Below are 12,180 nucleotides of genomic sequence, written 5' to 3'. Positions count from 1 at the left end.
TTTTCCTTTTCTTTTTCCTGGTCTCATTCTTGTAAATCAGACCTGTTCCTCTGTCCAGTAATGGGAGCTTGATCAAGGTGGGCTGATATCAGGCACAGATTCCACTGTTTGTGTCCTACACAACTTGGTTATCATAATGCTCTGACAAGGCCAAGATTTAGTTTCCTCACAGGTTGAATAACTTTACTTTGTTCCATGGTTGCAAATAGTATCTTAGATTCTACTAGTAAAGAGGACATTAAAGAGACTAGATTTGTTTTTGTTTTTAAAGTGTGGATGATTAAATACAAAATATTTTTGACCTTTCTGGGATGAATGGTTCTGTAATTTTTATAAACTATAGTTCTAAAGGACAGTGCGATGTTTTAAATTGAAGTTTTAAAAAGGTTACAGTTTATTTAATTCTTATTTTAACATGCTGTCCTTTTGGACTGTTGACGTACACTCTCCTCTCCATCCTCCAGAGTAGTTTGGTTTCTGTAGCTAGCCCATATGATTTTAACTGTGTTGAAGAGTTGTGAGATGGGAGAGGTTGTTGTAATTAAGTTCCCAGTTACTGCATTTCTTACATTTTTGAAATCTTAAACCTAATAATCTATTTTGAAATAGAAAAGTTCTTAAAATTTTAATCCTTTGTTTTTTTTTTTTTTTACTTTTACAAAGGAGATTTTTTTTTACTTTTTTTAAAATTTGAAAACTTAGAATACTCATTTAAATAAGGAAGTCATCTGAATAAGACTTTGAAGTTTGAGCTGCATATGAACCTGAGAATCGGAACCCGTTTTATCTTTGAGGATATTTCGTAGCAGTCTTCTTTGAATAAAAGCAATAGCTAACATTTCTTATCATTGTAGTGTGTTTTAAGGATAACTGCATTTCTTTTTAGGCAGGAAGCTACGTTCGTGATGATGCAGTCCCCAACTTGATCCAGTTAATAACCAATAGTGTGGAGATGCATGCCTATACTGTCCAGCGCTTGTACAAAGCAATTCTTGGTGATTATTCTCAAGTAGGTACTTTTTACTTTGGTAGGGAAATTACCCATTACGTTCCTGTGTGTTCTTGTTACTAACACTCTAGATGTGCCTTGATTTTGACCTTTATGATTAGATGACCTGGGATTTGCATTAATCTTTGCAAGGATTGAAAGCCTTTGACAAATGGTGTCTTTGTTTTGACAGCAACCTTTGGTACAAGTGGCTGCATGGTGTATAGGTGAATATGGAGATCTTCTTGTATCAGGCCAGTGTGAAGAGGAAGAACCTATTCAGGTACCCTTTGCTACTCTCTCAGGAGGGGAGAAACTAGTGTTTTTGGTTATAGGAGGATAATGTTTTATGAGTTGAGGTCGATTCCGTGGAAACCTGTTAAAGAAGTTAATGCCAGAATTCTATTGGGAAACTTGGCAGTTTTTGTGATAGAACTTACTATCCTTACTGTGTCGGGATAGAACCTACTCCTTACGATATGAGACTGAATTATATTGTTTCTCCTACGCTGTGGCTTGATAAGAAATGAGACCTATCCATATCAGCATTTGCTTATTAAAAGACTGGGTTTTAGGAGATGTGGTAGCAACAACACTTGTACTCTATTTATCTTTTTATTTTCTTCTTTACTTCTGCCTCTTGCAATTAATATAATATGGCTCTCAGCCTCCAGTGGGTATTTTCCACTCTTTTTTTTTTTTTTTTTTTTTTTAAATCTCCTACCTGCTTCTGATTGATGGATCAGCTTGGACAGTTACTGTGGCAAAGCACAGATAGTTGTTAGAGTTTTAGTAACGATGGTAGGGTTGTCTTTCTGGTGGCATCCTGTGACTTGATATCAGATTTAGATATTGACTTTTTTTTTTTTCTCCCCAGGTAACAGAAGATGAAGTGTTGGATATTTTAGAGAGTGTTCTAATCTCTAATATGTCCACCTCTGTGACCCGAGGTTATGCTCTCACTGCCATTATGAAGCTTTCTACCCGATTCACCTGTACTGTAAAGTGAGTATGGAGAAAAAGTAGGATGAACATGTTATTTTGTAATTTTTAAAACTCTTTATTATAGAAAATTTAAAGGAAAGGCAAAATAGGGTCGTAAAATGAATCATATATAACTCTTATTCCACAGTAATAATCATTAATTTATGGTTCATCCTTATTTTATCTATACTTTACTCCCTTGTTTCCCACATCCCACCATTTATTATTTTAAAGATAAAAAGTTATGGGTTTTTTTGTTTTTGTTTTTGTTTTTAAAATCAGGTATCTGGGCAGCCCGGGTGGCTCAGCGGTTTAGTGCCGCCTTCAGCCCAGGGCGTGATCCTGGAGACCTGGGATCAAGTCCCATGTCAGGCTGCCTGCCTGGAGCCTGCTTCTCCCTCTGCCTGTATCTCTGCCTCTCTCTTTCTGTGTCTCTCATGAATAAATAAATAAAATCTTACAAAAAATAAAATCAGATATCTAATGCCTTTTCTCTTTTTTAAAGTAGAGTAGTTACTTCCCTCTATAAGGGTTCTGGTTTATTATAATATTTTGAGGTATCTGAAGAGGAAGAAAATCACAAAGGTTTGGGTGGTTCGTTAAATGTTTAAATTCTGCTCTTCACTATTTGGAATGAAAGTCAATTGGATTAGTTTCTCAGCCAGACATATTTAAAGCAAACTTAGTTCTCTTAGACTTTCTGTAGTTCTGTGAAAACTAACCCTTTAAATGGTGAACTAGAAGAATTTGTTGTCAGGTAATAACCTTTTGTTGATAAAAGCTTATTGTAAGGTTGTTAAAGAAGAGAATGAACATTAATATACTTGTTTTGTAACAAATTAATAATTGATACTTTTTTCTAGCAAATTTTAGGTATGGGACATCTAACAGAACAAGTACTAGTGGTAGATGATGGTGTTCAGGTGTATGTTGGGTGTAAGAAGATAAAAGAAAAGTGTAGAGATTATAGGGGAAAGGAGAGAAAATAAGTGGGAAAAATCAGAGAGGGAGACAAAACAGGAGAGACTCCTAACTCTGGGAAATGAACATGGGGTAGTGGAAGGGGAGGTGGGGGGAGGATGGGGTGGCTGGGTGACGCGCACTGGGTGGGGGCAATTGACTGGGGGGGGGGGCAATTGAGGGATGAGCACTGAGTGTTGTATGTTCGCAAATCGAACTCCAATAGAAAAATATACATTAAAAAAAGGTGTTTTGTCTTTGAAAAGATATGTAAATTAAGGAAAGAGGAGTATTTCGGATTTTTAACCAGAAAACTGGTTTGTTTGTTCTCTCTGCTTGTTTACGAACTTTCTTTTGGGTATTTGAATTTTTTTGTCATTTTATCCCAAAGCCGAATTAAGAAAGTGGTTTCCATCTATGGGAGCAGCATTGATGTGGAACTCCAACAGAGGGCAGTAGAATATAATGCACTTTTTAAGAAATATGACCATATGAGGTAAGTGGAAGAAACTAATCAATGCATATGGCTGTTAGCATGTGAACAGATTGTCTTGATAATCCACAAAGGAGACTCCTTCCTCATGCTTTATTACTGGACTTCACAACTCTGTTTAATCCTAATTGCTTGTCTGCTTTTATTTGTCCATCTTCTCTTCTGTCTACCTTGTAAATTATCTGTGTCCTTTCATTCACCTTTTCCCCTTTCTTTTGGTGTGAAATATTTGCTTCATTTTCCATGTTATTTGGTTAAGAAGTGGGAGTTGTGTTTTTTCAAGAGAATCTCGTCCTAATATTTAACTTTGTGATGCATGGTCTTTTTTCCACTTCTGTTATGCAGTGTCTTCTTGATTGGAAATGGCTAATACCTACTTATTTACCTTTCTTTCATTCCAATTTCTGTACCTCTGAGAAATCCCCATCTCTCGGGATTTAGGTGGACAGTTTGTCTATTCAGGGTTTCTCGCCTGCCCTTAATCCAGTCAGGAATTTAGGTCATGTATTCTTGTAATCCACCTTCTATTCTAGTGTGTGTTTTAGAGGGTGGGGAGCAGAGATAACTGTCCATGTCTGGCTCTAATATAGTAACACTGATTGTCTTGGGTAGGGAATCTAGGTTAACTGCCTAGAATTTAACCACTTCAGATTCTTCCAGGTCTGCCCTGCTTGAGAGAATGCCTGTCATGGAAAAAGTGACCACAAATGGCCCTACTGAGATTGTGCAGACAAATGGAGAGACAGAACCTGCTCCACTAGAGACCAAACCACCACCTTCTGGGCCACAGCCCACCAGCCAGGTAGCTTTTCACTTGCTTATCTGGGAATCTTATAACAGTTCCTTATAACCTGTATCTCAGCTGATTGCCTTCAACGTTCCTGGATTGATTGAGGATTCTCTTCCTTATTTTTAAGTGTTGAAAGAGCTTTGCCTTAGATGCAGATTAGATAAATGACTAATGAATTGAGATATTATTCCTTGTTTAGGCCAATGATTTATTGGATTTGTTGGGAGGAAATGACATAACACCTGTTATTCCAACTGCACCTACAAGCAAACCAGCTTCTGCTGGTGGAGAACTTCTTGATTTGCTGGGAGACATCAACCTTACAGGTGAGACCAAACTGGAGTTATTTAATGCTTGGCTGGAGATAAAGGCCTTGGGGAAAAACTACAGTGAACATAGACTTCCTGGCACATGAATCAGTTAAAGAGGGGGGAGGCTGAGTCAGGAGTGGGAAGAGAATCTTCACAATATCTGGATTGTAAACTGTCATGCTAGTATTCTAGAGATAATTCACAGAGATTCTTTAAAGTCCAGTATTTAATGTTGGGAGGATAAATTGCTCTCATAGTATTTAGGATAGAAAGGACTTTCAGGCTACAAAAGAAATATATCCCAAGTCACTTCTGCTTTTGGTTAGTGTCCTAAAACATCAGTTTTTCTATGTTTCTTTTTCATAATTTGGTTTCAGGAGCCAAGGCCATTTGTGGAGGGAAGAGAGATATTTAGGTATTTTCCTCTCTTCCTCTTAATAAAGCAATGAAGGGAAAAATTGTCCCTGATGATGATATTCAAATACAACTTTACATTTGGGAATGTTTTTTTCTCATGTTTGTTTATATGTAGTAGACATTAGTTAATTGTTGATGTATTCAGTGACATTATGAACCCCTGAGTCCAAGTGTATCACTGTAGCACATAATTTCTAAAGTGATTTCTTTAAAAGTATAATGGTGAATTACTACGTATTATGACCTCAAATAGAAAATAGCCATAGGATAAGGATTTTGGAAGGATATCTAGCCTGGCTATCAGAGATTAAGTGATTTTTTTTCTAACAGCTTCCTCCCAGAGCTTATGGTTTATATTTATGTCTTAGTAAAATTCAAAATGTTACTTGTTATACACTTTTGAGTCATTCACAAATAGTTTCAATCCCCCAGATGCCACAGCTCTACTGGATACATGGAAAAGCAAAAACAACTCCTTGGTTAAAACATAGTGTATAGATGATACACTTATTAATATATTAGCATTTCCATGTTAGTTCATAATCTTCACAATTGTAATTTTTTAATTTAAAAAAATTTTAAAAGATTTTATTCATTTATTTCAGACAAGAATGTACACAAGCAGTGGGGAGAGGCAGAGGGAAAAGCAGATTCCTTGCAGAGCAGGGATCCCAATGCAATGCAATGTGATGCGGGGCTCCATCCCAGGACGCTGGGATCATGATCCAAGCAGAAGGCAGAGACTTAACTGACTGAGCCACTCAGGCGCCCTGTCAGGAGGTCTTAATGTTTTGTTTTTGTTTTTACTTTATTTTCCTAGTGTTATATGAAGAAGACTAATAAAATGTTAAAGAGCCTGGATTTTCCTTATTCACAGTGTGTTTTAAACACCTTTGCCTGCGCACCTGGGCTGCTCAGTCGGTTAAAGCATCTACCTTCGGCTCAGGTCATGATCCGGGGTCCTGGGATTGAGTCCTGTATTGGGCTCCCTGCTCAGTGAGAAGACTGCTTCTCCCTCTGCCCTTTGCTCATGATCTCTCTTTCAAATAAGTAAATAAAATCTTAAACAAAACAAACACATTTTCTTTATTAGGTTAAACATTTTTGAGTTTCACATTCTTTAAGCCATCATTACAGTCATATATCCTAATGCAGAGTAATTTAAGTAAGTAGAAATTAGGAAATAAATTTAGTGTGTGCTTTTAGGGGAACTGGAGCAGTGAGTTTTTGTTATTTCCCAAAACTACTTACTGTTCCTTTACAGGAGAAAAGAGCTAAAATCTGAGGGATTTAAGGACTCATATGCTGCCACCTTGTTTTGAGTAGCCTCTGATTTTCCATAGGAATGCATTTCTGGGATCCCTGGGTGGCGCAGCGGTTTGGCGCCTGCCTTTGGCCCAGAGCGCGATCCTGGAGACCCGGGATCGAATCCCACATCAGGCTCCTGGTGCATGGAGCCTGCTTCTCCCTCTGCCTGTGTCTCTGCCTCTCTCTCTCTCTGTATGACTATCATAAAAAAAATAAATAAATAAAAATAAAAAAAAAAAAATAAAAAAAAAAAGGAATGCATTTCTAAAATTGTTCTGGAAATGGAAATTGTGGGAAAATTACTAGATTAGAGTTATAAAATTTAGAACTGTATGAATATTTTTTGTATCCTTTATTGGTATTCTGCTTTACTACACTTGTTATGTTGTTCGCATTTGTTTCAGCTTCTTGAGTTTTGCTTGGCCATGTATATTTTTACTTTCTTTGCTAATTTTTAGTATGTCATTTTTTTTCTTGTGTACTTGGGTTTTTTTTTTTTTTTTTAATTTTAGCCTTACTTCACTTCACTTTGTTAATCCTTTTAAAACCGGTATATTTTCCAGATAATTTTATAAGTAGTTTGAAATATATTTAAACCTAAAATGCACTCTTTATTTTACTGTGTTTTCTTATGCCTCTTCTTGGGATCCTGATTTCTCTCAGTTCATGATCATTTCCTATCACTTAAATGATTCTCAACTTGTTCTTATTTGGAGGGATCAAATAAAGATGGTAATTTGGTGACTTCTTTCCTCCACTTCATACCACCTCTCCCAGGGTATTTAAATGTGTATGTGTGTTAAAATTTTAGTATGCAGTATTTAACATCTATAAAATTTAAATGCTTTGATCTACTTAGCTTATAAAATGAAATCTTATTAAATTATTACTATTATTAAAATATTATTTTGCCCACAAGGGGTTGGCAGTTGGCACTATGTGGAGATACTTTTGATTGTCACAACTGGGAGGATTGCTGCTATCATTTAATGGGTACCAGCCAGGGGTGCTGGTAAATATCCTACAAGCACAGGGTAGCCCCCTACAGCAAATAATTAGCGTAAAATTTCATTAGTTTTGAGGTTGAGGAACTTTAGAGGTATAATCCTGTTCAACTCTCCTATTGCAAATTGTTCTCCAGGTTTGTATTACTTTGTATCCTAACAGCAGAGATTAGAAGTCTCCATTGTTCCATATTCTTAACAGTATCTGGTATTTTCAGACATTGAAATTTTAACCATTCTATTAATGTGAAGTAGTATCTTGTTGGTAATATTCACTATCTCTTATAACTGATTCTCTTTTCATTCAGGTTCCCCTCTTCTGTGAATTGCTTGTTTCTGTCTCTTACAACTTTTATTATTATCTTTTTCTCTTACCATCTTTTTTTCTTAGTGACTTATAGAAAATATTTATAGGTCTGGATACTCATCTGTTTGCTATTTTGTGGCAAACATTTTCTCCTGCCTGTAGTCTATCTTATTATGGTATTTTTAATGAATAAAAGTTACTCATTTTAAAGTATTTGAATATTTAGTTCTTTCCCTTTGTGGTTTATGCTTTTTTAAAAAAGAGGAGTAGTTATTTATGTATTCATTTATTCATTTAGAGAGCGTTAGGAGGAAGAGGGGCAGAGGGCATGAGGGGGAGAGAATCTTTTTTTTTGGGGGGGGGGAGAATCTTAAGCAGGCTCTGTGCACTTAGCATGGAACCTGATGTGGGGGTTGGTCTCATGACCTTGACCTAAGCGGAAACCAAGAGTTGGACATTTAACCTGCTGAGCCACCCAGATGCCTCTGGTTTATGCTTTTTGCATCTTGTTTAAGGAGTCCTTCTCTTAACCTGAGATGAAATAATTATCTCCTGTATTTTGTGTGTGTGTGTGTGAGCTATATCATGCTGGCTATTTGATTTACCATTGGAATGTTTCATTTAGGTGCTCCAGCTGCTGCTCCTGCCCCTGCCTCAGTCCCACAGATATCCCAGCCCCCCTTCTTGTTGGATGGGCTTTCATCACAGCCTCTCTTCAATGACATCACTACAGGTATGATTACCATCAGTGAGAGGTGTAATTCTGTAAGCATTAAGCTGACTGCAATTAGACTGATCTTTCTGTACTTTCCAGGCATCCCCTCCATCACAGCATACAGTAAGAATGGCTTGAAGATAGAATTCACCTTTGAACGGTCAAATACCAATCCTAGCGTCACAGTGATAACGATACAGGCCTCCAACAGCACAGAGCTGGACATGACAGACTTTGTTTTCCAGGCTGCAGTACCAAAGGTACTACAGTGTCTTCTTTGCCTGTTTCCTTTGATTAAAGATGGGTTGATTTTTTTCTTTCATGCACTTGGCAAGGGATGCATTTTAATGTTTAGAGGTTAAAGTGATTTTGCATATTTAACCCAAATTAGCAATAATGTAACTATTATGGTTCATTGAAGCATGTCATTTTTAATGAAAGCTTTTTACTTTGTCAGAAATATTCTTCTAGTTAGCACTATAGGGTAAAGAAAGTATATTCTAGTAGTAGCTATAGTGAGACAGCAGAATTCTGCAAGGTGGTCTGCTAATGCTCAGGCCATTGAGGATGGGTTGGGGTTCAGTAATACAGTGATAAAAACCTAAAAAACACAAAATCTAACATGGAATCAAAAGTCATTAAGATGAAGACTTTTATCTATTTGGTATTCTCTTTAGTCACTAGATCAGAATTAAAAGTTTTTATTTCTTGATATTTATTTAAGTGAAAGAAACATTCCTTCTTCATTAGTATCTAGTTTAGTATTGATATAACGATTGCTTGTTTTTATAAATTGAAGCTTTGTTTGTATATGAAACCTTAGTTTAAGGAATATTTATGGTCTGTCTTAGAATAATGAAAAGTTTTGTATAAAGAAATACTGAGAATGAAGAGTGGGCAGTTTTTCTGTAAAAGACAAGATAGTAAGTATTTTAGGTTATATGGTTTCTGTTACATCTACTCATATCTCCTGGTATAGTGGGGGGGAGGGGAAGCCATAGTTAATATGTAAATGAAGGAATGTGGCTCTGTTCCAAAAAACCATTTATAAAAACAGATGTTGGGTCATTCTTGGCCCATGGGCCATAGTTTGCCAGCCCTTGGTTTAGACTAAGCTAATCTAATTTTTGCAGTACCATGTGAGATATGATACTCAAACAACACACTTTCAGGATTTGAAGACCTTTTATTTGTGGTTACTGCTGACTTTGCAGCCTCCTTTACTTGCATTTTTTTAGGAGCCATTTTTTAGGAGTCATGTAGATGTTTCAGAATCACTAGAATGGGGTGGTTTCAATATTAGTTGAATGACATTAGGCAAGTTACTTAACCTCTATGTCTCAGTTTCTTCATTTACAGAGGGAGGATGGTGATTGTGATACCTACTTCCTAGAGTTCCTTTGAAGAATAGATGCATTCTATGTACTGTATACTGTTTTAAGCACTTTTCATATGTTCATTGCTCAGCAAATGTTAACTGCTGCAACTTTGGGTTTTACATTTGTTGCTCTAGTCTATACTCTAGCAACATAGCATCTCTGCCATTAAAGCATGGCCTTAGTTTTGGTGCTATACTGTACAATACTTATTTGCATGTCATGTATCTTGAACTTCAAAATATCATATTTCATAGATTCTACTATTACTTTTTATTGTCTCTGAAATTGAGATGCATTTTAAAATTGATGATTTGTCATAGTTTAGTTGGTAGCCTGTTTTCTTTCTCAGTGGTACATAAAATGATGGTGGGAACACACAACTAATGACATCGTACATTTGGTTAAATAAATGTAAATATTAATATTTCAGCTTATATAATATATCTTGACAATAGAATTATGATAAGACCCAACATAATAAGTCTGTGAGTTGATATTAAGTCTCTTTACTCTTACAATTTTGGTCCTAAGAGAAGGCTGGATAGACTTTCCTCCTCTTGTCTTCCACCAACCCTGCTCCCCGCCCATCTTTCTGTCTCTCTCCCCCTTCCCCCCCTCCCTCCCTTTCTCCTTTACTCTTTCTTCTTCCTTCTGCTTCTCTTCCCCTCTCTCTTTTCTCACTCTCAATTATTTTAGAAGACTACCCTTTCAGGAGAGATTTTTTAAAATCATAGTATGGGGGTGCCTGGGTGTCTCAGTTGGTTAAGTGTCTGACTCTTGATCTCAGCTCAGGTCTTAATCTCAAGGTCATGAGTTCAAGCCCCATACTGGGCTCCGTGCTGGACATGGAGCCTTCTTTAAAAAAAAAAAAAAAAAAAAAAAAGTAAAATCCTAGTATGTAGAATAGCTACATACGTACTACATTGTACCAACAGTTATGGTTTGCCTATCTTGCTGATATGATAGCACTTTTATTTCTCTTCTTTGTAAACAAATGAAACCCACTGACACTACACATTATGGCAATTGGCTTTTCCAGGTTTTTTGCTGTATAGCCTAGCTTTGCATGAAATTGTTCACTTAAGACCTGTGACGCCGATGAAGAGATCTTGATGTATTCCACATACATATTAACAGCTTGGCTCTTTGCAGCCTTTCCTTACCTCTGTCATGTAGCCATTAACACATTCCAGATTATGTTGACATGAGAAAACAAAATTTAAGTCTCCCTATCCCAACCATCCAGATATATACAAGCATAAAGGCCTGTAGTTGGTTATTGGTATGCTGGTTGGTTATTTCTAGAAAGCACTTTCTGTTTTTCATTTCTTTCTGGCTTTTTTTAGCCACATGCACCCGTTTTTTTTTTTTTTTTTTACCTTCATAGTTGATCAGTTACTATTAAGTGAGGTTGCCAGAACAAGAATTGGTCACCTTTTGAAAAATGGTAGGCTAAAGTTCCTTTTGCCTGAAAGACAGTGAGTGGCTCATTGTTAGTTTTTCATGATCAAAGGCCTCCTCTAACAGTGGGTTTTTTAAAATAAGATGAAGATTATAGTCACATGCTATGAATTGTTGATATCTGGAAAACAAACAGAACGTAGTAGTAGGTCAATCTGTTACTTGACTTTTATATTTGTTGACATCTCTGACATAGTGTTGAGTGTATTATTTTTTCTGAAGCATGCCCTTTGTTCCCCACAGACATTCCAGCTGCAGCTTCTGTCTCCTAGCAGCAGCATTGTCCCAGCATTTAATACGGGGACCATCACACAAGTCATTAAAGTCCTGAACCCACAGAAGGTGAGTAGCACATTTGAAGACAGTATCTGAGTGAGGTGTAAACATATTTCCTGAAATAAAATTCTGCTTTGTTTCTCTAAGTTTTTTTTCTGACTCATAGTTGTAGAAGAAATATGTGGAAATGTCTAGTCTAACTTCTTTATTCTTTTATAGATTAGATAATAAATGTAACCTAGATGCTTGAAATTATTTTAGTGGTAGCATTAAAATGGAGCTCTTTTTTTTTTTTTTTAAATGGAGCTCTTTTTATTTTTGAGAGGGAGGGGGCAAGAGGGGTAGAGAGAATCTTAAGGAGGCTCCACACCCAGCACAGAGCCCGATGTGGGGCTTGATCTCATGACCTCACCTGAACTCAAGAGTCTGTCACTCAAGTGATTGAGCCACCCATGCACCACTAAAATGCTGCTTTAAGGAATTGTCTATGTAGAGGCTTAAAGGTCTAGTTTTTTGTAGAAGAGGGAAAGCTTAGATATTTTAATCTTTAAAAGAAAAAAAGAGGGATCCCTGGGTGGCGCAGCGGTTTGGCGCCTGCCTTTGGCCCAGGGCGCGATCCTGGAGACCCGGGATCGAATCCCACGTCAGGCTCCCGGTGCATGGAGCCTGCTTCTCCCTCTGCCTATGTCTCTGCCTCTCTCTCTCTCCTCTATGTGACTATCATAAAAAAAAAAAAAGAAAAAAAGAAAAAAGAAAAAAAGATTTATTAATTTATTTTAGAGAGAGT

General features: G+C 36.8%; 1 protein-coding gene across 2 annotated transcripts in view; it reads left to right on the top strand.

The window, feature by feature from the left end:
* Window positions 1–12,180, top strand: part of AP1G1 (adaptor related protein complex 1 subunit gamma 1) — a 79,278-nt gene that overhangs the window by 61,605 nt on the left and 5,493 nt on the right. For both annotated transcript variants that reach the window (XM_038538430.1, XM_038538429.1), the window contains 9 exons: window positions 887–1,009; window positions 1,182–1,271; window positions 1,866–1,993; window positions 3,324–3,428; window positions 4,086–4,227; window positions 4,415–4,541; window positions 8,188–8,295; window positions 8,377–8,537; window positions 11,361–11,459. In XM_038538430.1, coding sequence (XP_038394358.1) covers window positions 887–1,009; window positions 1,182–1,271; window positions 1,866–1,993; window positions 3,324–3,428; window positions 4,086–4,227; window positions 4,415–4,541; window positions 8,188–8,295; window positions 8,377–8,537; window positions 11,361–11,459 — 1,083 coding nt within the window. The remainder of the gene's footprint in view (window positions 1–886; window positions 1,010–1,181; window positions 1,272–1,865; window positions 1,994–3,323; window positions 3,429–4,085; window positions 4,228–4,414; window positions 4,542–8,187; window positions 8,296–8,376; window positions 8,538–11,360; window positions 11,460–12,180) is intronic.

Source organism: Canis lupus, chromosome 5 (genome assembly GCF_011100685.1).
Source record: "Canis lupus familiaris isolate Mischka breed German Shepherd chromosome 5, alternate assembly UU_Cfam_GSD_1.0, whole genome shotgun sequence".
In the NCBI taxonomy this organism is placed as follows: Eukaryota; Metazoa; Chordata; class Mammalia; order Carnivora; family Canidae; genus Canis; species Canis lupus.
Note: the sequence above shows the minus strand (reverse complement) of the source record. Positions and strands in the feature narration are given on the sequence as shown.